Genomic DNA, 22,609 nt, shown 5'->3' on the forward strand with positions numbered 1-22,609 from the left:
AAAACCTGAGCTGTTAAAAACAACTTTGCTGCAAGCGTATGCTGTACCATAGAGAAACATTTGCAAACACTTGCACATTTGAAGCACAGTTTCATTAAACATGATAGAACAGCTAATCAGATTTCATAAACATACACAAAAATGAACACAACTACCTTTCATAAATAAACAAATGCATAAATAAAAAGTTAACTACCTTTAAGCCACTGTTTCCTGGAAATCCACGTTCCCCCTAGGGATAAAAACGAATAAAGATTCTTTATGTATAAGGCATTTACCAGATACAGTACTTAATTTAGACCAGGGATCTCCAAACTTTCCAAACAAAGGGCCAGTTTATTGTCCTTCAGATTTTAAGAGGGCCAGCAGGAGTAGAAATATTCCTGGCATCAGTAAACATTGCCACATAGGCACCACATGGTATCATTGGGAGGAATAGTGCCCCATTGTTGGCATCAGTTGGAGAAATTGTACTCCATTGTTGATGTCAGTTGGAGAAATGGTGCTTCATTGTTGCCGTCAGTTGCAGAAATGGTGCCCCATTATTGTTGATGTAGGTTGGAGAAATTGTGCCCCATTGTTGGTGTCAGTTGGAGAAATGATGCCCCATTGTTGGCGTCAGTTGCAGAAATGGTGCCCCATTGTTGATGACAGTTGGAGAAATGGTGTTACATTGTTGGCATCAGTTGGAGAAATGGTGCCCCATCGCTGGCGTCCGTTGGAGAAATGGTGCCACTTTGTTGGGGTCAGTTGGAGAAATGGTGCCCCATTGTTGGCGTCCATTGGAGAAATGGTGCCACATTGTTGGGGTCAGTTGGAGAAATGGTGCCCCATCGTTGGCGTCAGTTGGAAGAATAGTGTTTCATATCAGTGGGAGGAATAGTGCCACAAGGGCCAGATAAAGGCATGCAAAGGGCCATGTCCAGCCCCGGGCCGAAGTTTGAGGACCAGTGATTTAGACATTTGAACTGATATAGGCAGATTTTATAAAATAAAATGAAAAGTGTCAGTCTCCATAAGATAGCATACATTGTTAATTTATCATTATCTTATGAAGTAATAAACCCCGATCAAAAATTATCCAAAATATAGCTAATAGCATTAACTGAATACATGACTACACCTAGGTCTTTTTTTTTTTTCTACTGCTGGAACGTGCCGATACTCTACATTAGCACATTAGAGCAGTGGTCCTCTACTGCAGTGGTCTCCAAACAGCAGCCCCGGGGGCCACCAGATGCGGCCCCCTGCTTGCTTTTATTTTGCTTGGGGCACTATTTTCATCCACTGATACCAACAATGAGGCATAATTCCACCCCCCCACACTGACACCAATGAAGGGGCAGAAATACTCCCAATGACACCAAAGATGGTGTACAATTCCTCCCAATATCACCAACAGTGAGGCCCAATGACACCAACAATGGTCCACTTTTCCTTCCACTAACACCAAAGATGTGGCATTTTGTATTCCCACTAACATCAGCACCTGTTCTAATCCCAATGCCCACAGACAGGTCCCCCTTAAGTCTGAAGGACAGTAAACTGGCCCTTTGTTTAGAAAGTTTGGGGACCCCTGCTCTACTGCAAGCTTCACTTCAGTAGGAGCTATTAAGCATTCTATTGGTCGCTGAGCAACTCTGGAACTCAGTGGGAGGAGAAGTTAGACTGAACCAATGGCAGCTTAACTGAAACAATAACAATTGGTTCTTTCCAAATAATTAGGAAACCCCAGTTCTCCCACTGCCTGCCCACATGGAAGAGAAATATATTTCCAAAATATTAAGACAAACAATTATACATGTGACATGTGGTCTACGCTAATATATTTACCATGTATTCTAAAAAAAAGTAAATTTAAATATATTTTCTAAAGGCATTTTAAAATGATATTTTTTAAATAAATTCTTCAGATTTTTTATTACATATAAAAAGTAATTTTAACAAATATTTTTACATATATTTGTAAATGCATTCCAAAAATGTAGATTAAATGTATTTTCAAAAACATGTTTTAAAATGTATTTTTACAAATATTTTTCATATATGTTTTAATATATAAAAAACACACACACACATAGATATATATATAAATATATTTTTGAAATATATTGAATACAGCCAAAATTGTAGTATTTCAAATATATGTTAATATATTTGAGAAGAATATTTTTAAAATATATTTAAAATATATTTTTCATCCATGTGGGTGGTACTAGACTGCCATCAAATCTGCCCTTCAACACCTCCAGCATGCAAGGATCCATCAACACCCCCTGGGGGAACAGGGCAGCAGCTCTCCTGTACTTTGTTGTGCCCAAGGGTAATCTTCTGCTAAGATGATGAGATGATCCAGAGGTGGCAAAACCTGAAGAGCCCACATCACATTATAATTACTAACCTGAGCAGTCTGCCTGGTGCCTGAGTATCTGAGCCTATGGGAGGTGGTATAGAGGGGGTACTATGAATGTAGGGGGGGTGGATATAGGAGGATGGAGAGGACCTTATACCTGGGAAGAGTTTTTCAATAGAGGAAATAAAGGGGATTTACTATCTGAAGGACACAACTAACCCACCAACACTGGCTACCATAGCTGCCAAGAGTTCAAAGAGATCAGCATGGAACACAGCAATTGACTCCAGGAGATATCCTGGTTTGCATGAATCACATCTCCACACAAGTTAAAATCAATTAGTATTGTATTATATTCACCTTTATTCCATTTTTGCCAGTTTTTCCAAAGCCAGGCTTTCCATCTTCTCCCTTTTAAAACATGCAAAGTTCTAAATTTAATTATATACATTTGAGGAACACAGATGTTTATAAATCAAGACTCTTCCTGTTGTTTAATAGAAATGTATAGTAATTTTTTTTATTTTTTATTTTTTTTTAGATAAAGGGAACCAGATTAAAGTAAGTGATCTTATTATTGTCTAATAATATTTTAAAACATTTTCTTTGTCTACTTTGTAAATCTACATATGCAAATAGGCAATATATGCCCATTACATAAACAGGCTCTGTTTCTTAGACCGAGAAGGTGGCGCTGCTCCAGTTAGGCTCGCCACTCCCACACTCCACATTCCTTCAGTTTGTGTGCCGGCCCAGTTCACGCAACTTTTGTAGGTCAAAGGAAAGTCTGGGAGGCTGCACGAAAGCACATGTCCACTTTATTGTATAGAAAAGTAGCTTAAAAACACCATTCTGTATGCTAACCTTAGTGCTTAATCATAACTGCATACAGTATAGTGTTTTTAAAGTATTACTAAACCCACAGCAGTAAAATCAGTCTGCATATGCAGTAAAGCATGCTTGTTATACTCACAGGGGTTAATCCTCTGCATAGTGTAAAAAGGCCGCTTGATCCTGTCTTTTCTGCCCCTCCTCTTGTTCAAATGTCCACCTGATAAGAGAGACTGAACCCGTAGCCACATGTACATGCTCTGTTTAGTGTGTATTGCTAGAGAGGTTTGTTTTTTCTTGGTAGGGTGCATGTGATCAGCACAGGGCCAATCAGCACTGTCCAGACAGCGGTCAGGTATTTTGCATCCTCCTAGAGCAGAAAGAAAACTCCTCCTACAAGCTTTAACATGTGCTCTGCTGGACACTGATAGAAGTCACAAGACTGCTCTAACTGCTGATGAGAAAAGGTATTTAGCAGTTTATATTTACTAAAATAATTGCACTTCCATGTTCTGTGTACTGTGGGGGACCAGATATAGTGAATGCAGGGTCCTGGGTTTATTAACACTTTAAGTTGCTTTTCTATACAATAAAGTGGATACAGGGGCGGACTGACCATTTGGAAACTCAGGCACTGCCTGAGGGCATGGGGTCAGTAGGGGGCCCCATGAGATGCCCCTGGTACCTTTTTCATAGGCTTTTTTGAGTTTGGGCAAGGACACAGGGGCCCCATCATCCCTTATTGCCCCGGGGGCCCCATGAGTTGTCAGTCCATCCCTGAGTGGATATATGCTTTAGTGTAGGCTCTGTTTCTTGTTTTGCAGTGCACAAAATGGTTGCGCTTTACTGCTCCATTTTATAATGCAAATCTACAAGTAATTTGACTTAAAAAAACATTCACTTACTGTGTTTCTGATATACTGTAGTTGGGCTGAATTACTAAAGGAATTGAAAATCTTCACAAAATAAACTGTATGAACATATTCACTTCAATTGTTCAGTAGTCTTAAAAGCAAAACCCTGTTTCCTTTGAGTAGCCAGTAATGTGCAGATGAAAAAAGTAAACATACATTTTCTTTTCAAGACTAAATAACTGAAGATAGTTTCCACTCAATTTATTGTAAATTAGCCACTTTATTTTAACATACTCTTCTGCGTCAAGGAGCTAAGCTGTCTAGAAAATCTCCAGCAGTGGAAACCAAAGGGAGAAGTTGGGGGACTCTGGAATCTGACACTTCCAGGAGTGTCAAATGCTGAACAATATCATTTGCAGTATTGGACAAAGTGGAAAGTGTTTGAAACTTCTGTAAAGTTTTGTTGATGTCTGCTGCCCATTAAAGAAATTGCCTTCCAACAGTAATACAAGAAGCATTAAAAAATAGTTAGAGCCTCTGTCAGCAAATACATTTATTTACATAAATACATATTGAATATCTAACCACTAGTCCTCTTTGTCCATTTGTTCCAGGGGTTCCTTTTTCACTAGAATCTCCAGGTTCTCCCTGTCAAAAAAAAAAAGGTTTTAGATAGTTACATAGTTAGTGTGGTTGAAAAAAGACAAAAGTCCATCCAGTTCAACCATAAAAAAAAAAGTTATAATCCTATACCCACAGTTGATCCAGAGGAAGGCAAAAAACCCAGCAAAGCATGATCCAATTTGCTCCTGCAGGGAAAAAAAACCTTCCTGATTCCCTGAGAGGAAATCGGATATTCCCTGGATCAACTTTACCTATAAATAGTAACCAGTTATATTCTGTGTATCTAAGAAAGAATCCAGGCCTTTTTTTAAAGCAATCCACTGAGCTGGCCAGAACCAACTCTTGAGGGAGTCTATTTCACATTTTCACAGTTCTCACTGTGAAGAAACCTTTCCGTGTTTGGAGATTAAATTTCTTTTCCTCCAGACGTAAAGAGTGCCCCCTTGTCCTCTGTGATGACCTCAGGGTGAATAACTCTACACCGAGTTCACTATATGAACCACTGATGTATTTATACATGTTGATCATATCCCCCCTTAATCTCCTCTTCTCAAGAGAGAATAAATTCAGTCCCTCTAATCTTTCCTCATAGCTGAGCTCCTTCATGCCTCTTATCAGTTTGTTTGCCCTTCTCAGTACTTTCTCCAGTTCCCCAATGTCCTTTTTGTGAATTGGTGCCCAAAACTGAACTGCATATTCCAGATGAGGTCTTACGAATGATTTGTACAGGGGTAAAATAATATATCTCTCTCTCTGGAGTCTATAACTTTTGTATTATTTAATATAAGGCATAACGGTTTTTGACATACTATACATTACCAAATTGCATGGCTACCCCAAAAGAGATTATTAAAACCTAGTCCGTATTCTTATTCAGTAAAATATTTTCCCAATCAATTATTTTTCTGTTTTTCTTACTGTGCAAATATCTTCTATTTAGGAAGAAATCATTATCTATTCCCCACGTTCTATCTTCTCTATTAATTCTCATGAAACTAGTAATTTCTTTCTGTTGCCACTAACTGACTGAAACTTTATGACCTTCCATCTTTGTTTATCATTATTTCGCCATTATTGTCAATTCCCTATTCTTTTTTCATTTTTCTTGATTAGCTTTTCTTACACGAGAACTTTACAGCCTTTATTTATTCTAGCTAATTTCAAGTTTTCAGTTCTTTAATTACTTTTCTTTCTTATTTTAGGTCATTTCCTAACTAAAAGATGTTGTCCCCACTATAAAAATCCTACATGTTTTGCTATTTTTGCAGTTCTGTCAAGCATTACATATGCTCAATGTTTCGTGCTCAAGTGCTCTCACACAAAGTATACAATGAATTTGGCCACTTGTCTGCCAGAACGCCAGCCTTCTATAGTCCTTGCTCTACACATCCACTGGCACCATGTAATGATGACATCATGCACGTTACATGCTTCAGTATCTAATGATGTCATTCTGTGTCTTTGCTCCTTATTACCATATGCAAGTGGACATATTTGCTTTGTTGAGCACATGTTGTACCACCATGGTGGGCTCTTTATCATTGTATTATTGGATGCAGTCATCGTGTATTCCTCCTTTTTTTTATTAGCCAATGGCTAAATGATCCTTACTTATAAATCGGGAAACTGCATCTACTAAAATCAGTAAGCAAAAAAATATGTATTTATTTGGCAGCAATGCCTGCTCACCTCCCCTCCTCGACCCACACAGGGCCCCAAAGCAGTTACCACCTCAGTGGTGTATTCCTCTAAAAAAAACGTTTTCCCAGCCTGTGGGTAGATATGTTTTTTTTATAGAGAGGAGCATGTGAGTGGAAAACTTTGTAATTTTAAACTTTGCCTATTAAATTTACTACACTATGGAAGGCTTTCTTGTCTTTTTATGAGTTGCATAAGAGAGGAGGAGGAATAAGGAGTCTGCCAGAGGAATACACCACTGAGGTGGTAACTGCTTTGGGGCCCTGTGTGGGTCGAGGAGGGGAGGTGAGCAGGCATTGCTGCCATTTGAAGGAGAGTACTTGCACTTAGAAGTGGAGATCACCTGTGTGTTCCAGCCAAAAGCACAGTCACATGCATGGGACATCTTTTTCACTTTTGATATTGTCTTTTTCACTTATGGCACATATTATTCATGTATGATTTAGACACCATTGTATGTGGCCAATTATTCTGTTTTCACGTATATATATTTTGTTTAGTATATTTGATATATGCACTATATATTAAGTTTTATAATGTGTGTTATTTAGTTATAGGGAAGTATATTTTGGTTGGCACTATTTTTTCTTTCCACTAGAGGGAGTCAACACACATTTATTATATATAGTGGTCACTTTGATTTATAATTACATTATATGGAGGTACATGATTGTATTTATGTGATACAAGCGCTTCACTAATTTTAATTTTAATTTTTTGCACTTATTGGTATCAGCTAAGTGACAGCAGCTGTATTTTAATAATTATTCCCATGAGCGCAGGAGGATTCCTTACTATTTAGAAATGGATAGAGTTCATAGGGCGCTAGCTCCACGACGCACGGAGGGCCCACCGCGTGATATTATAGCCAAGCTTCATTTCTTCCGCAGCAAAGAGCAACTCCTCCAAGCAGCTCGCAATATGGACTCTCTTCAGTTTCAAGGTCACACCTACCAACTATTCCAAGACCTAAGCCCCATGACTATTGCCAAACGCAGGGCTATGAAACCTCACCTGCAGGCACTTCAGCAACATGGTATAGCGTATAGGTGGAGCTTCCCTTTCACAGTGCGTTTCCGATTCCAGACCCGAGACTTTACCTGCAAGACTCCTGAAGACCTACTGGATACTCTGCGGCATTTGCAACTACTTTCCTCAACAACGTTGTCAGAGAGCACCAAACGGAGGTCCACGTCCCGCTTGCCACGGAAATCTTACCCCTTACGTACTACTGACGGCCAACTCAGCTTCCACAAGCGAGGGCGCTTCTCATCACCGGGCCCATCATCTCAAGACACAATGGACTGATCTATGCTCCATCATCCTTCTCTCGCCACGTACGCCAGTCGGTGTACCCTTTTGACCGGCATTGAGGTTCTTACCCCAGTAGTTTTTCTTCTCTACCAGGCTGAACTTGGTTGCCCCACAGGTTTGGGGCTATATGGGATTATTTGTTTATTCAGTGTCTCGAGGAGTCCGTTGACCCTCGAGAGTTATATTCTGTTTTGCTCCATCTGGACAGCCTCTCAGTCTGTATATAGGGTGTCCTGGCTCTGGCGGCATGGGACATTTCATATCCCCACTTATGCTGCTCCATCTGTGCGACTGATGCCGCCTGAGCCTGGAACCTTTCTGGATTTTCTCGGTTTGTCACCTGTTTCTCTTCCGGGATCCCGCCATCACATATTTATCTGTATACTGTCACCCCCACGGTCCGTGTATCTGCGCACTTCACGCTAGCTCCTGTGCTATTGACTATTTAATAGCGCTTGAGCTATCCTTGCTCCCTGGCCCACCCTGCATTAGGGTGCTCCCAGGGACCACCTCCTAGGCCTTGAATGGCCACCTACACTTCTCTTCTACTTCCCTTCCTGTTCTATACCTCTCCTTTTTTCCCCTCAAATGACTCCATGACCTCAAGCTACCCCTTACATAGACAAATAGCCCCCCATGGTAATCTTCAGGCTTGGCCCCAGCTGTTGTTGCCATTTTACTCAAAAGTCCACACACTCTCCCCATGGGCTCGTTAAACATCCTCACCCTGAACGTTCAGGGTCTTAACATACCACAGAAACGTAACAAGGCCTTCCGCTCCTTTGCATCCCTTAAGGCTCAAGTAGTCTGTTTACAAGAAACACACTTCACCCCCATTTCCGCTCCAAAATTTTATGGTCCCCGTTACCCACAGGTCTATATGGCCTCCGCCGCCACCAAAAGCAGAGGAGTGTTAATAGCTTTTCATCGCACAACACCCTTTACCCTAAACACTGAAATTAAGGACCCAGAGGGTCGCTATCTCCTGTTAGTAGGGCAACTCTTAGATTTCGATGTCAGTATTGCTACATATTATGCTCCGAACTTAGGTCCACTACCATTTCTTTCCCACTTATTTTCGATTATAGATCATCATAAGCGAGGCACCTTATTCGTCTGTGGAGACTCTAATAGCACACTATATCCTTTCCTTGACAAATCCCCTCAACTTTCCCCCCTCCCCACCTCTAAACAAACCTTCAAAACCATTCTACAACGTTACTCCATGATAGACACTTGGAGGGAACTCAACCCGGCCAAGCGCCAATACACTTTCTACTCCCACCCACACAAGACCTTCTCCAGAATAGACCACATTTTCATCACTGCTAGCTCCTCTTCCCGGCTTTTGACCTCTGAAATACTTCCAATCCCCTGGTCGGACCACTGCGCCATACTCACATCCATGACCTCTTTGGCCCCATCCCCATCTGAGTTCTCTTGGATCATCAACGACAATTTACTAACAAACCCAATACACTGCTCAGAAATAGAAACTGCCCTCAAAGATTACTTGTCTCTTAACCAAACTCCTGAAATCTCTCCCCTCCTATTATGGGAAGCACATAAGCCGGTGATACGAGGATTCTGCATTAGCAAGGCGTCCTTTTTGAGTAAATCAAAAAGACAACAGCTTCTTTCTCTAGAACAAACCTATGACCACTCCCATCAAGCCTTTCAAGCGACCCCCACTCTGGCCAATCGTGCAGCCCTAGAATGCTCTCGATTAGCTTTAGACCTCTTCCTCACGGATCAAGCGGAACTTTCGCTTCGCAGGTCTAGGCACAAATATTACACTAAGGCTAATAAGCCCAATGCCTTTTTGGCCCTATCACTTCGTAGGATGGACCAGATTACTAAACCTATTCGAATACGCACCTCCTCTGGCAACCTCACAAGTAATCCTGATCGCATTCTCAGAACTTTTAATAAACATCTCTCTCGGCTTTACTCATCCCCCACTCCCTTTGACCCCTCGCAAGCTGATACTCTTCTAGCCTCCATATCCTTTCCGAAACTGTCTGAGCATCAGTTGGCAACGCTAGAGCAACTCATTACTCCAGCCGAAACCTTAATTGCTATTAAAAGTCTAAAACCTCGCAAGCGCCCAGGACCTGATGGCTTCTCAGCCACTTACTACAAAAATTCAGTCATCTCCTCACACCCATCCTCACCAACGCCTTTAATGCTTTACTATGTAGTCATACCTTCAACTATGAAACAGTCCAAGCAAACATCTCGATGATCCCGAAACCAAATTCGGATGACACGCAGTGGTCCAATTATAGACCAATCTCTCTCCTCAATATTGACATCAAACTGCTGGCAAAAATCCTTTCCACGCGCCTTAACTCGTGTATAGGGTCCCTTATTCACAACGACCAAGTGGGCTTTATTCTGACTCGGCAAGCCGGAGATAATGTCAGACGTGCATCGCTTTTGGCAAGTATAGCTAAATCTCGAAACATTCCTACCTGTTTCTTGTCCCTGGACATCCGAAAGGCATTCGATACGGTTTCATGGCCATACCTCTATTACGTTTTGCATCGCTGGGGTCTAGGCCCACACTTTTTATCCTGGATCCACTCGCTCTATCGAGAGCCCTCGGCCAGGATTGGGTATCTGGGACACAGGTCGGCTCGGTTTCCAATCTCCCGCGGCACGAGACAGGGTTGCCCCTTGTCCCCTTTGCTCTTCGCCCTGGCCATAGAACCTCTGGCCCTTTTAATAAGAGCTAATCCGGATGTCCGGGGACTTGAGTTAGGTGGCACGCATCACAAGTTATGTCTTTTTGCAGATGACGTTTTACTTTTTCTCACGTCTCCCTTGACTTCCTCTCCTCCTCTACTCCGGCTTTTCGAGGAGTTTGGCTCACTTTCCGGCCTTGTAATAAATCCCAACAAATCGATGGCACTCAACATCTCCCTCCCCCCTAAGGAACTGGCCCATCTGAAACAGATTCTACCATTTCCCTGGTCGCAGCACCACATCCCGTTCCTGGGAATCAAACTGACCCCTAATCTGTCTGATCTCTATGCAGCTAATTACACTCCAATGTTAACTCACCTTTCCGCTCTACTGACCAAGTGGTCCTCCCTGCCCCTTGCATGGCTAGGTAGAATTGCAGTTGTAAAGATGTCAATCCTCCCGAAAATTTTATACCTGTTCTGAGTCCTCCCAATCCCAGTACCTTCCCATTACCTTCGCATACTACAGCGCCGTATTTTCTCTTACGTTTGGGGCAAGGTCCGTCCCCGTATACCTCGCTCCACCTTATATCGTTCCAAGCTTAATGGAGGTCTAGGCCTCCCCGATATTGGTAAATATTATCAAGCAGCGCACTTAGCACAGCTTCCAAAATATCACGTGACTTTCGAAATTCCCCAATGGGTGGTTCTTGAAGCGGTTGAGAGTGATCCCCTTTCTACAGCTAACTTACTCTGGTTAAGGCCAGTGGATCGCCGCTCAATAACAAACCCCATCACCTCCCACTTCCTATCATTATGGGATAAACTAAAAACTCGCTATCTCCTTCAATCTCCTCACAACCCCATGCTCTCGTTCCTTCGAAACCCAGCCTTTCCCCCGGCCTGGCAGGAGCCCCTCTCATTTAAAGCATGGACCGCTGCTAACCTGATCCGTACACACCACTTCCTACAGCGAAATAAGTTTAAATCCTTTGCCTTGCTACTGGAAACTTATAGCCTCCCTGCTTCCGAAATATTTAAATACTTACAACTACGTCACTTCTATGCCCCCTACACTACAACAACAAGCCAACCCAGCACCATGTCTCCCTTCGAACGGGCATGTTGCAAAGACCCACACGGCCGGGGCCTCATCTCGTGCTTATACTCCCACCTCACAACTACGGTCACAACACCCCTTCCTCCATACACCCGTAGATGGGAAACAGACTTATGTAGGCAATTAGACCTTTCGGAGTGGGAACACATTTGGGCCAATACAAAATCGTCATCTCAGAACGTTGTTGCACTGGAAACCAATTATAAAGTTTTAACGCGATGGTATTTGGTCCCAGCGAGAATTGCAAAGTATACTCCTAACTACTCACCCAATTGTTTTAGAGGCTGTACGGACCTAGGTACACATTTCCACATATGGTGGGATTGTCCAGTCACTCAAGCTTTCTGGATTGAAATCTTCCATATATTATCCGCACTCAGTGCCACCAAGTTACAACCCAATCCAGCCACAGCCCTACTCAATCAACGCCCTCCGGGCATTACCAATTCAGAATTCAAACTTCTCCTGCATGTCACTACGGCGGCCAAGCAGGTCATAGCGAAATCCTGGAAATCCCCCAGCTTAAACATCACAGCTGTTAAATCCAGAATAACGCAAGCTATGATACACGCAAAGGTGGAAGCCACGATTCTTGATACGATCCCTAAATTCTTGAATGTTTGGAGCCCCTGGGTAGAATGTTTTCTCCCACCTAATTTTGACGAATCCCTTCTTCTTCCTTGATTTTTGTACTGAGCGCCTTGGACATTGTTCTTGGCCCACCCTATATGATGCCCGCCTGTTACCATGCTCCTCCTTACCGCTCATGGAGTCACTGCTGTCACCCTCTTTCTCCCCCTTGTCCTCACCTACCCCCTCTTCTACCCTCCCCTAAAGCCCCCCCCCTTTTTTTTCCCACAACGTACCAGTGAGACATTATCCTAACTGATCGAAAATATGAATCCATCGTTGACAACCCCCGACTTTTTACTATCATTAGAAACTTTGCATTGTTTTTGCAATATATTTTTTCGTTCTCATTATTGTGACTCTGTCATTGTGTTGTCTATTCCTAACATTATGTTATCAGTACAATTTCTGTTGTATATTGATGATGTCTCTCTGCCCCTGTTACATTGGTTTTACTGTTAATAAAAAGTTTGAACAAGAAACAAGTAAAACCCCACCAAAATTTTCTCTTTATAAAATGATCTTCCAAATTAACAGGAATCCTCCTTCTGTAAAAGGAAAAAAAAATTTTTGAACTCCTCTTCTGTGAAATTCCCTCAAAAAACAAAACAAAATCACAAATAGTGCATTATCAAATAATAACATGATAACTTTCAAAAACGCATTCTCAATAAATGTGGAAATATGTGAAAAACACTTCAAAAACCACTTCAAAATAAAGTGCACAAATGTGTCACACACTCCACCTAACGAGGGTGTAACTATAACTTCCCCATAAAATAACGATTTGCGATTTTGTTTTTTTTTAGGGAATTTCACAGAAGAAGAGTTAAAAATGTTTTTTCCATTTAAAGAAGGAGGATTCCTGTTAATTTGGAAGATCATTTTATAAAGAAAACATTTTTGTGAGGTTTTACGTGTTTCTATAGAGACGTTAAACGACTGGACTTTATGACTTTGACTTTCGGGGGAGAAAGGATATTTCAGCATTGAGGGCATTTCACAATATTATTTTTTGGATAGCACCGATTTATTTATTTGAAATATCCAAGTATTATCTATCAAAGGCAAAGGAATCTGCACCAAATGAGTACATAGTCATTTTGAAATTAAGAGAAAAAAATACAGAAAGCAACAAAGGCTGGCTACCAAAACCTTACAGAGAATCATATTGCTGTATTGCTGTCATCATGTCATCATTGCAAAGCATTACAGTGTATACCAATGATAAAAGATTTCACAAACCCTAAACCCTAAACCCAGGAAGCATCCTCCTGTGGTGAAGGTGGGATCCAGAAAGCCAGAGATCCCCTTCCAGGGATGTGTAGATAGGAAATCCTTGATGGTAAAAAAACTTTCCCCTCTCGCTAGTGGATCTCCTCAGGGCTCTGAAATTTGTAAAGCTTTAACTGAAATAATGTGTCGTCCATCCTCCACTCTTCCTCCTCGGGCCTCACCAACACTTCCCAGGAAGTGTTGGTGAGGCCAGAGGAGGAAGAGTGGAGGATGGACGACACATTATTTCAGTTAAAGCTTTACAAATTTCAGAGCCCTGATGTGATCCACTAGCTCCAGAGAGTGGAAGGTTTTTTACCATCAAGGATTTCCTATCTACACATCCCTGGAAGGGGATCTCTGGCTTTCTGGATCCCATCTTCACCACACAAGGGCGCTTCTTCCTCATTTTCTCCAGTTCCAGCCCATATTCTGATCAGAGAGAGGGGGATCTTCAGGATAATTACACACTGCGTATTTTGAATACGCTTCTGGTTAGTGCGCATTTCTACCATATGCACTGGAAACGCAGAGAGCACCTTCACAGAACTTTATTGCACTTCCGTTCCATTTTTATATTTATTTTTATTTTACCATATTGTTTGTGCATCTGTATCATTGGTACCTTTCATTTGTCAGCGCTGCATTTTTTTACGTTTTATAAGAAGTCAGCAGAGCTTCACTTCATTAACTAAACTAAATGAAAATTCCCCTGCACAGTGAACAGTCTATTTATGTTTAGTAAATCAACCCCATAGAAGGCTTCACAAACCTCCTGTTTTTGCAAAAATTAGGAGGGCAAATTTAAAAGAATACACATTAATTATATCTTCCTCTGTAAATAACTGTAAATCATAATAGTAAAAATAATAAAATAAAGAATTTAAAAATGATAAATTAGTTTAGAAAGTAAGAAGGAATATTTTTCAATTTTGCTTACATAAACATAATTATGAATAGGTAGGCAACCTAAGAGACAGATAAAAACATGACATGGGATAAGTAAAGTAAAAGCACATGAAATAGATACATTTTGGTTTGTTTTTGTAGATACCCTTTTTTTCCAAAATAATGTGCTTGCAAATTTAAAAAAAACAGATTACCGTTTATTGTAAATATTAAAACAGAGAATCACTGTTCAGGTATCCTTGCTGCATCACGGGGAGAAGGGAGAGAATTACATGCACCCCAATACCAGAAAGTACCAGGAATTTCATGATTTCTACAGTAGGTGAATGGAATAGCAATATCTATTAAGTGACAAGGGGGTGGGCATTTAAATATTTATGTTGCTTTGCTCTGCATAAGCACATATACAAATTTATTTTAATGACCAATCCACTTAAATAAAGGACTTTTATGGTATGTTTCTGTTTTTATTATTCTAACTTTCTTTTTTCATTGTTTTACCTATAGTGTTGTGCATTACTTGGCTTGACTTTGCAGGTTTCATATTGTAAGCCTAGTTTCACACTGCAGCGGTGCGGTAAATTGCATGTGATTCGCACAGAAACCACACCGCATTCCTGTACAAATCACATGCGATTTGTATGCAGTGCCATTAGAGCCATACATTTTGTATGGCTCTATTCGCACTGCACCCACATCAAAAACATGCAGGACCCTTTTTTGGTCCGCACTAGAATCAGATCACATGCGTATTCACTCCTATGAGATCCAATTCTGCACATTGTACCACGTTTTGCGGACCGATGTCAAGGTGTTGTCAACTTAACATACACACCCGCATTGGTTCGTATGAATGGGGTGCGATTGTGATGCGGTGTGGAATTTACACTGAAACCGCTGGTAATTCCGGACCACATCAGTGTAAATCAAGACTAACGATCAGCTGAACCTCTGACATTTTGTGCTCAATGCTCAGCACTGCAGTTTTGGTCTCTTCAATGAACACCTGACCTCATTAGCAAACTATAATGTGTGACCAGAGCTCCAAGTCTGCACAAGATCAACAGGTGTGTCTGTTTGCTGAGGTTGTTGTGTCTATGACTTCTGTGTGACTGTTCAATTCTTGGACATTGGAATGCATTGTTTAAACTGTTTATACTTACCTCTGCCATTGTTCATCATTGTGCTGTTCACAGGTTCAGGGTTGGTTTGGATGCGATTTTACAAGGCTTTTTTGGTTTTGCTGAGGTGGAGAGGGTGGGTGAGGAGAGCAAATTGTAATGAAACCTGATCCTGAACGGAAATCCTGTTCACAACTGATGACGTGCTATTCAAAAGCAGTACCCATAGAAGTCAATGAGCGTGTAATCAGCATCCGAACCTTTCTGCACTGCTCAGAATTCGGACAGGACTCTTTTTCAATCCGCACTGCCAGTGCAATCGACATATGTGAACAGGCATCATCGGAAGCAATATTATTTCACATGTAATGCAGATTGGATGCGATTCAAGCCACATCCAATCCTCATATATGTAAACCAGCACTTTACCGTAAGTCATTTATTCGTACCATCTGTCTGATGACTTATACTGCTCTAGCATCTGCCCTGTCTCTTGTTGGCTGGTGCCCCTGGCAACACAGAGATTTTTTTCCCCAAACTCTGTGGCACATGCAAGCAGATCAATTTGTGGTAAGCAAAAAAATATATAAAATATAATATAATTTAGTTAAAAAAGAATTGGGGATATAAAGTCAAGTTTCTATCATTTTGTTCAGTAAATAAAAAAATAAGTTATCTTGAGATAAATAACCTTTTCCCCTTTGATTCCAGCATTCCCCGGATTTCCTGTGCTACCTTTAGTACCAAAAGCACCCTGAAAAGAAATGAAAAAAAAAAAAACCAAATGCATATTAATAATATTATTATTTTTATTTACAGCACATCAACAATATTATGTAACATGAAAAGCAAAGATGGAGAATGTGAAGGAAATCTGTAAGTTTAAGATGTGATTTGATTGCAAAGCACTGTGATGGGTGAAAGCAGCTAGCTGGACATTAAAATAAATTTAAAAAAAATATATATATATATACTTTTTTTTATATGAATAGAAGCATTATGTAAATGTTATTTACAATTCCTATGTCCAGGAAGCTGAACTAGCGGATTTCAGCATTTGGGGGCACATACTATGAAAAAATTTACATTTTCATGTACTGAAATATCTTACTGGAAGTCCATTTGGTCCTTGTCCGCCTTTTTCACCTTTAGCGCCTTTATTTCCTGCAGCTCCCTGTGGGGGTAAATTCAAAACATTTTACAGAAAAAGTATTTGATGGTAAAATGCAGAGAAATGGACAAAAATATGAATAAGGGACATTTTACAGTTCTTTATCCATAATGTATCTTATAATTATCAAGTATTTTATTTTTTCCTAACTATTTTTAGTACAGGGGACTAAATTATGTGTAGGTTTTATTGTATACCCCAGTGCTATATGAGCAAGAAACATGTACATATATTTGAAATGTCAAAATATTGGTATTTTCTAGCACAAGAGCTGGATGGGAAAATGGTACAGTATAGTAGGGGCATTTTGAATGGGTTAAAGTGTAATTCCACTTTCATGGAGGGGAAAATAGCAAATAAATAAAAAATCTATATAGCATATACAATTGAGACACAAGTCATATTGTAATTGAATGTTATTAAAAATTACCTTTCCTTTTCAATCTACGTTCTGCAAAATGCAATACAATATGGCTACCTGGAGGTGTTTTGTGCACAGATGGTGTACAGAACGCCCCCAGCAATGTGATTTCCTGCTTGTGTGATTGACTTTCTGATTTTCCCAGAAGTCTACACTAAGATACAAATCATATTTCAGAAATCCCCTGCAACAAAAAATTTTTATTTTTGGTGAGATACTCCCAATAGGAAACCTAAAGGGATGCAGACCCTGCAATTTTCCTCATTAGAGCCCTGCACGTGCAGTAGTAGATTGAAAATTATGAAACCACTTCCCTTAGATTCACTCTGCACATGGACACAGACAAACAGCTGTATCTTCAGAATAACAAAAGGTAGGAATCTGCAACAAAGTTTGTTCATTCCCTTGCAATGTACAGAGATCACCCAGAGTGGAATGTTTTTTTCTCAACAAAAATTAAGTTACTCTTTAACTATTTGCCGCCCGCCCTATGGCCGAATAGCGGGCGGCAAATGTCATCAGTGTTCCGGGTGGACACCATATGGCGTCTTCCCGCACATGCGCACATTGCGCTCCTGCAGAGCGGCGCAGCGGCACGATCTGTCACCGGCCGTGTACCTCAGACACGGCCGATGACAGATCTGAGTATCGGCCCCGTTGCCGGTACCATGTGACTTGCTGTGACCAATCACAGCAGGTCACATGACAGTTGTATACAATGGATGGCCTCATTCATGCCATCCATTGTATACTAGTGTCTAGCTGTGAATGTTCACAGCTAATCACATGCACATGTCATGTGATTAGCTGTGGCCAAATCACAGCTAAGCACAAAAAAAACCCCAAAAACCCTGAATGAATCGATGTCATTCAGGTCAATGCTTGCTTATAGCAAAGTAATTCTTTGCAATAAGCAAATTGTGTAAAAAAAAAAAAAATACTGATCACTTCCCCAAAGTAGTACAATGTTACTATGGTAACATTGTACTACTTTGGTCATAGTGAAATATGAAAAAAATCCTAAAAAAAAGAAAACTAAATTTAATAAAAAAAAAAGAATAATAATAAAAAAATATATATATATTTTTTTTTTCATACTGTCACCAGTCAGTGTCCCTGATCACCGCCATGCCAGTTATATGATGACGCTGTACTGCACTGGTGACAGTATGTAAAATAGTGAAACTAATTTTTTTAATTTTTTAATTTTCCGAAAAATTATGACAAAAAAAATACAACTTCAAAAAAATCGCCATGCCTCTTATGAAGTACGTCCGACTGTCTACTTTGCAAAAAGGGGTCATTTGGGGGATATCTGTACTGTTCTGACATTCTTGGACCTCAAGAAATTAGATTGGCTGTCAGTACTTCAGGATTGATCAATATTCAGATCTATACCATAGTTTGTGAACTCTATAACTTTCCTACAAAGTAAAAAATACATCCTAATTTGGGTTATTTTCACCAAAGACATGTAGCAGAATACATCTCGGCCTAAATTTATGAAAAACAATTATTTATTTGCAAACTTTTATAACAGAAACAAAGAAAAACTTTTTTTTTCAAAATTTTTGGTCTTTTTTTGTTAATTTAGCAAAAAATAAAAACCCCAGTGGTGATTAAATACCACCAAAAGAAAGTTCTAGTTGTGTGAAGAAAATGATAAAATTTTAGTTTGGGTACAATGTTGTATGACCGCGCAATTGTCATTCAAAGTGTGAGAGTGCTGAAACCTGAAAACTGGCCTGGGCAGGAAGGGGATAAAATTGCCCGGTATTGAATTGGTTAAATAGAAACAAAAATACATTCTGCCAACCTATAAAAAACAACAATTTCTAAGCCAAACTTGCATGCATTTGTAAAAACTGCAAAAAGGGAGATTCCCCATAAATGTAAATCGTGTAATATGGGGGCCCGAGATCACCAGCAGCCTTTTGTTAAAGCAAACCGTTTTATTTATTTATTTATTTTATTTATTTATTAATTCCTCCAAAACAAGTAACATGAATAGCTTCCTTCAGCACAAAATCAAACAAACAGTTCTCAGTTCCAGCGTAACAAGGAACCATACAACTGGCTTACCGCCAAACTCTTGGTCCCTCCCACACTGGGGTAGGGTTCCTCCATGGTTTGGGGTGCCAGGCAAGCCGCAAGAGTTCAGCAACAGGTAACTTAGTTTCCAAGAGCATTTGCCTTTGCTTACAGCTTGTGAGCTACTCCAGACTTCTTCACTGACACCATTGCCTCCCTTGCCTGGCGCGTAACCCCTATGGGACCTAAGAGTCGTGGTTTGGAGGTTCTTCCCACCCAAAACTCTTTGAACATCCTAAATTCCCTAGTTTTCAATCCAGAGAATACTGGAAATCAGTTCTCTCCAGTCAAACTACCCCCGAAACATCACCCTGCATCAGTGAGAATCCCTGAGAACTCAGCAAATGTCACCAAAACTGTCCTTCTTAAAGGAAACACAACTCAAATATTGGGGAAATGTACTTGCCGTCCTGGACACATTCCCAGTGTCCTACACAAGAGACACCACATTAAAGTAGAATTATATCTCCCCCCCAAAAAAAGAAAATGCACTGAAGGAGTTAACAATGTTAGATTTGAATGTAGTGGCAAGGGGGTAGACCATCTGTCAGGTGTTTATTGCTATGTCTCTGTAGGGAATATTTGCTTTCTCTAATTGTCCTGATCACCAGTATCATCTGGAATGGAAGTGAGGGTAAATCCAAAATTTTGAGTTGCCACCAGAACAGGAATAAAGGGGAAATATTTAAATGGGGAAACTTGTTCATATGATATACCTAACACCAGAAACATATCTCATACTTACTCTTACTTCCTGACATGTTTCCAGAACAGGAAGTAGAGGGAAATCTCGTTAACGAGACACAGGTGGCTAAAAAAGTTTTCAGCCTTCTGTGATGGTGTGGCAACAGTACTGCACTGCTCTTGAATTCAGGGCAGAGTTGCCACTCTCAAGTATGCTCATTACAGTTGGATAAAAAGATGCTGTCACTTGTACTTGTGCATTGTCACTGCTGTAGCTTGTCAATCAGCACCTGGCCCTGCCCATTCCTACCATCTTCTTTTTTTGGATTGACAGAACTGCATCTACTGTTGAAATGCTATTACTGTGAGCTGCAGTGTCTGGAAGGGGGAGCATGTGAGATATAAACAAAGGAGGTTTAGGCTCATTCAGGGAAGGTAAATGAAAATTTCTTTACTTGCCAGGCTGGTGCTTCACATATTAACTGGATTTGGTACTTATTTAGATTGCCCTACAGGAGCCTTTAGCTGTACTTTGAAAACTGATACAGCTCCTTCTTCTACCCCTGGAATGTGTAGGGATATCTATAACATGTGTGTGTGGGATAGCCAAGGCATATGTATGTGTGTGTGTATATATACAGTGGGGATCGAAAGTTTGGGCACCCCAGCTAAAAATTTGTATTAATGTGCATAAAGAAGTCAAGGAAAGATGGAAAAATCTCCAAAAGGCATCAAATTACAGATTAGACATTCTTATAATATGTCAACAAAAGTTAGATTTTATTTCCATCATTTACACTTTCAAAATAACAGAAAACAAAAAAATGGCATCTGCAAAAGTTTGGGCACCCTGCAGAGTTAATATCTTGTACTGCCCCCTTTGGCAAGTATCACAGCTTGTAAACGCTTTTTGTAGCCAGCCAAGAGTCTTTCAATTCTTGTTTGAGGCATCTTTGCCCATTCTTCCTTACAAAAGTCTTCCAGTTCTTTGAGATTTCTGGGCTGTCTGTCACGCACTGCTCTTTTAAGATCTATCCATAGATTTCCAATTATGTTGAGGTCAGGAGATTGTGAAGGCCATGGCAAAACCTTCAGTTTACGCCTCTTGATGTAATCCCCCATGGATTTCGAGGTGTGTTTAGGATCATTATCCATTTGTAGAAGCCATCCTCTCTTTAACTTCAGCTTTTTCACAGATGGCATCAAGTTACCATCCAAAATTTGCTGAAATTTTATTGAATCCATTTTTCCTTCTACTCGTGACATGTTCCCTGTGCCACTGGCTGCAACACAACCCCAAAGCATGATTGATCCAACCCCATGCTTAACAGTTGGACAGAGGTTCTTTTCATTCAATTCTGTGCCCCTTCTTCTCCAAACGTACCTTTGCTCATTCCGGCCAAAAAGTTCAATTTTAACCTCATCGGTCCACAAAACTTGTTTCCAAAATGCATCAGGCTTGTCTATTTGTTCATTTGCAAAGTTCAAACGATGATTTTTGTGGTGAGGACGTAGAAGAGGTTTTCTTCTGATGACTCTTCCATGAAGACCATATTTGTACAAGTATCTCTTTATAGTGGAATAGTGTACCACAACTCCAGTGTCTGCCAGATCTTTCTGGAGGGATCGTGCAGTCAAACGTGGGTTTTGAATTGTTTTTCTCACAATCCTGTGAGTTGTTCTGTCTGATATTTTTCTTGGTCTTCCTGATCTTGCTTTAACTTCCACTGTTCCTGATGACTGCCATTCCTTAATTACATTCCGAACAGAGGATATTGACATCTGAAAACGCTTTGCTATCTTCTTATAGCCTTCTCCAGCTTTGTGAGCGTCAACTATTTTCAGTTTCAGTTTTCTAGACAACTGCTTAGAAGAACCCATGGTGCTGATTGTTGGGGCAAGGTCAGATGAGTCTGGGCATTTAAAACCTTTGAGATTGACATCACCTGGTCTTCCCAGACGATGATTGAGAACAATCCATGACACTGGCAGGTCTCAGCTTTGCAAAGGGGGCAGTGCATGCTATAAATTCTGCAGGGTGCCCAAACTTTTGCAGACGCCATTTTTTTGTTTTCTGTTATTTTGAAAGTGTAAATGATGGAAATAAAATCTAATTTTTGTTGACATATTATAAGAATGTCTAATCTGTAATTTGATGCCTTTTGGAGATTTTTCCATCTTTCCTTGGCTTCTTTATGCACATTAATACAAATCTTTAGCTGGGGTGCCCAAACTTTCGATCCCCACTGTACATACACACACACACACGTATATGCGCAATGGGTTAGGAGTGGGGACATTTTTTATTTTATTATATTTAAAAATTTTTGTACATTTAAACAATTTAGGCTCCTGATGCCTACTCTGCCTCCTGCTAGTGCGGAGTAGGAATAAAGAAAATCCCTGATCTGCTTCTTACTCAGCCAGCTTGGCATAATATTTGCAACTGTGACCTGGAAGTGCACTTTTGGGTCACCCAGGGACCAGGAGACCAGGAGAAGAGCAAAATCACAAGGGAAAAAACAGGGCCAGGGTGTAAACATGACTGGGTGATAGATTGGGGTCCTATTGCTGGTGAGTTGCTGCTAGTGACAGAATAGCTAGTTTGACAGGGACCTGAAGTGAGTTTTCTACCTGGACAGCTTGGCTAACAAGGCAGATTGCATGTAATTATAACACATTTGTGCTCAAAAGTTTGAAAAAATATTGAATTGATACTGAAAATATGACTGAACATGCCAAAAAACTGTCTTTAATTTAAGGATAGTGATCATATGAAGCCATTTATTATCACATGGTTGTTTGGCTCCTTTTTAAATCATAATG

General features: G+C 40.4%; 1 protein-coding gene across 1 annotated transcript in view; it reads right to left on the reverse strand.

Moving 5' to 3' along the window:
- Nucleotides 1–22,609, reverse strand: part of COL6A6 (collagen type VI alpha 6 chain) — a 201,331-nt gene that overhangs the window by 65,957 nt on the left and 112,765 nt on the right. The window contains exons 23-27 of the mRNA XM_089652052.1: nt 16,528–16,590; nt 16,108–16,170; nt 4,624–4,686; nt 2,714–2,764; nt 197–232 (exon numbers count right to left, since the gene is read on the reverse strand). Coding sequence (XP_089508178.1) covers nt 197–232; nt 2,714–2,764; nt 4,624–4,686; nt 16,108–16,170; nt 16,528–16,590 — 276 coding nt within the window. The remainder of the gene's footprint in view (nt 1–196; nt 233–2,713; nt 2,765–4,623; nt 4,687–16,107; nt 16,171–16,527; nt 16,591–22,609) is intronic.

The sequence above is a fragment of the Staurois parvus genome, unplaced genomic scaffold (genome assembly GCF_062004578.1).
Source record: "Staurois parvus isolate SC_StPar_1 unplaced genomic scaffold, SC_StPar_1.0 ptg000670l, whole genome shotgun sequence".
NCBI classification, from domain to species: Eukaryota; Metazoa; Chordata; class Amphibia; order Anura; family Ranidae; genus Staurois; species Staurois parvus.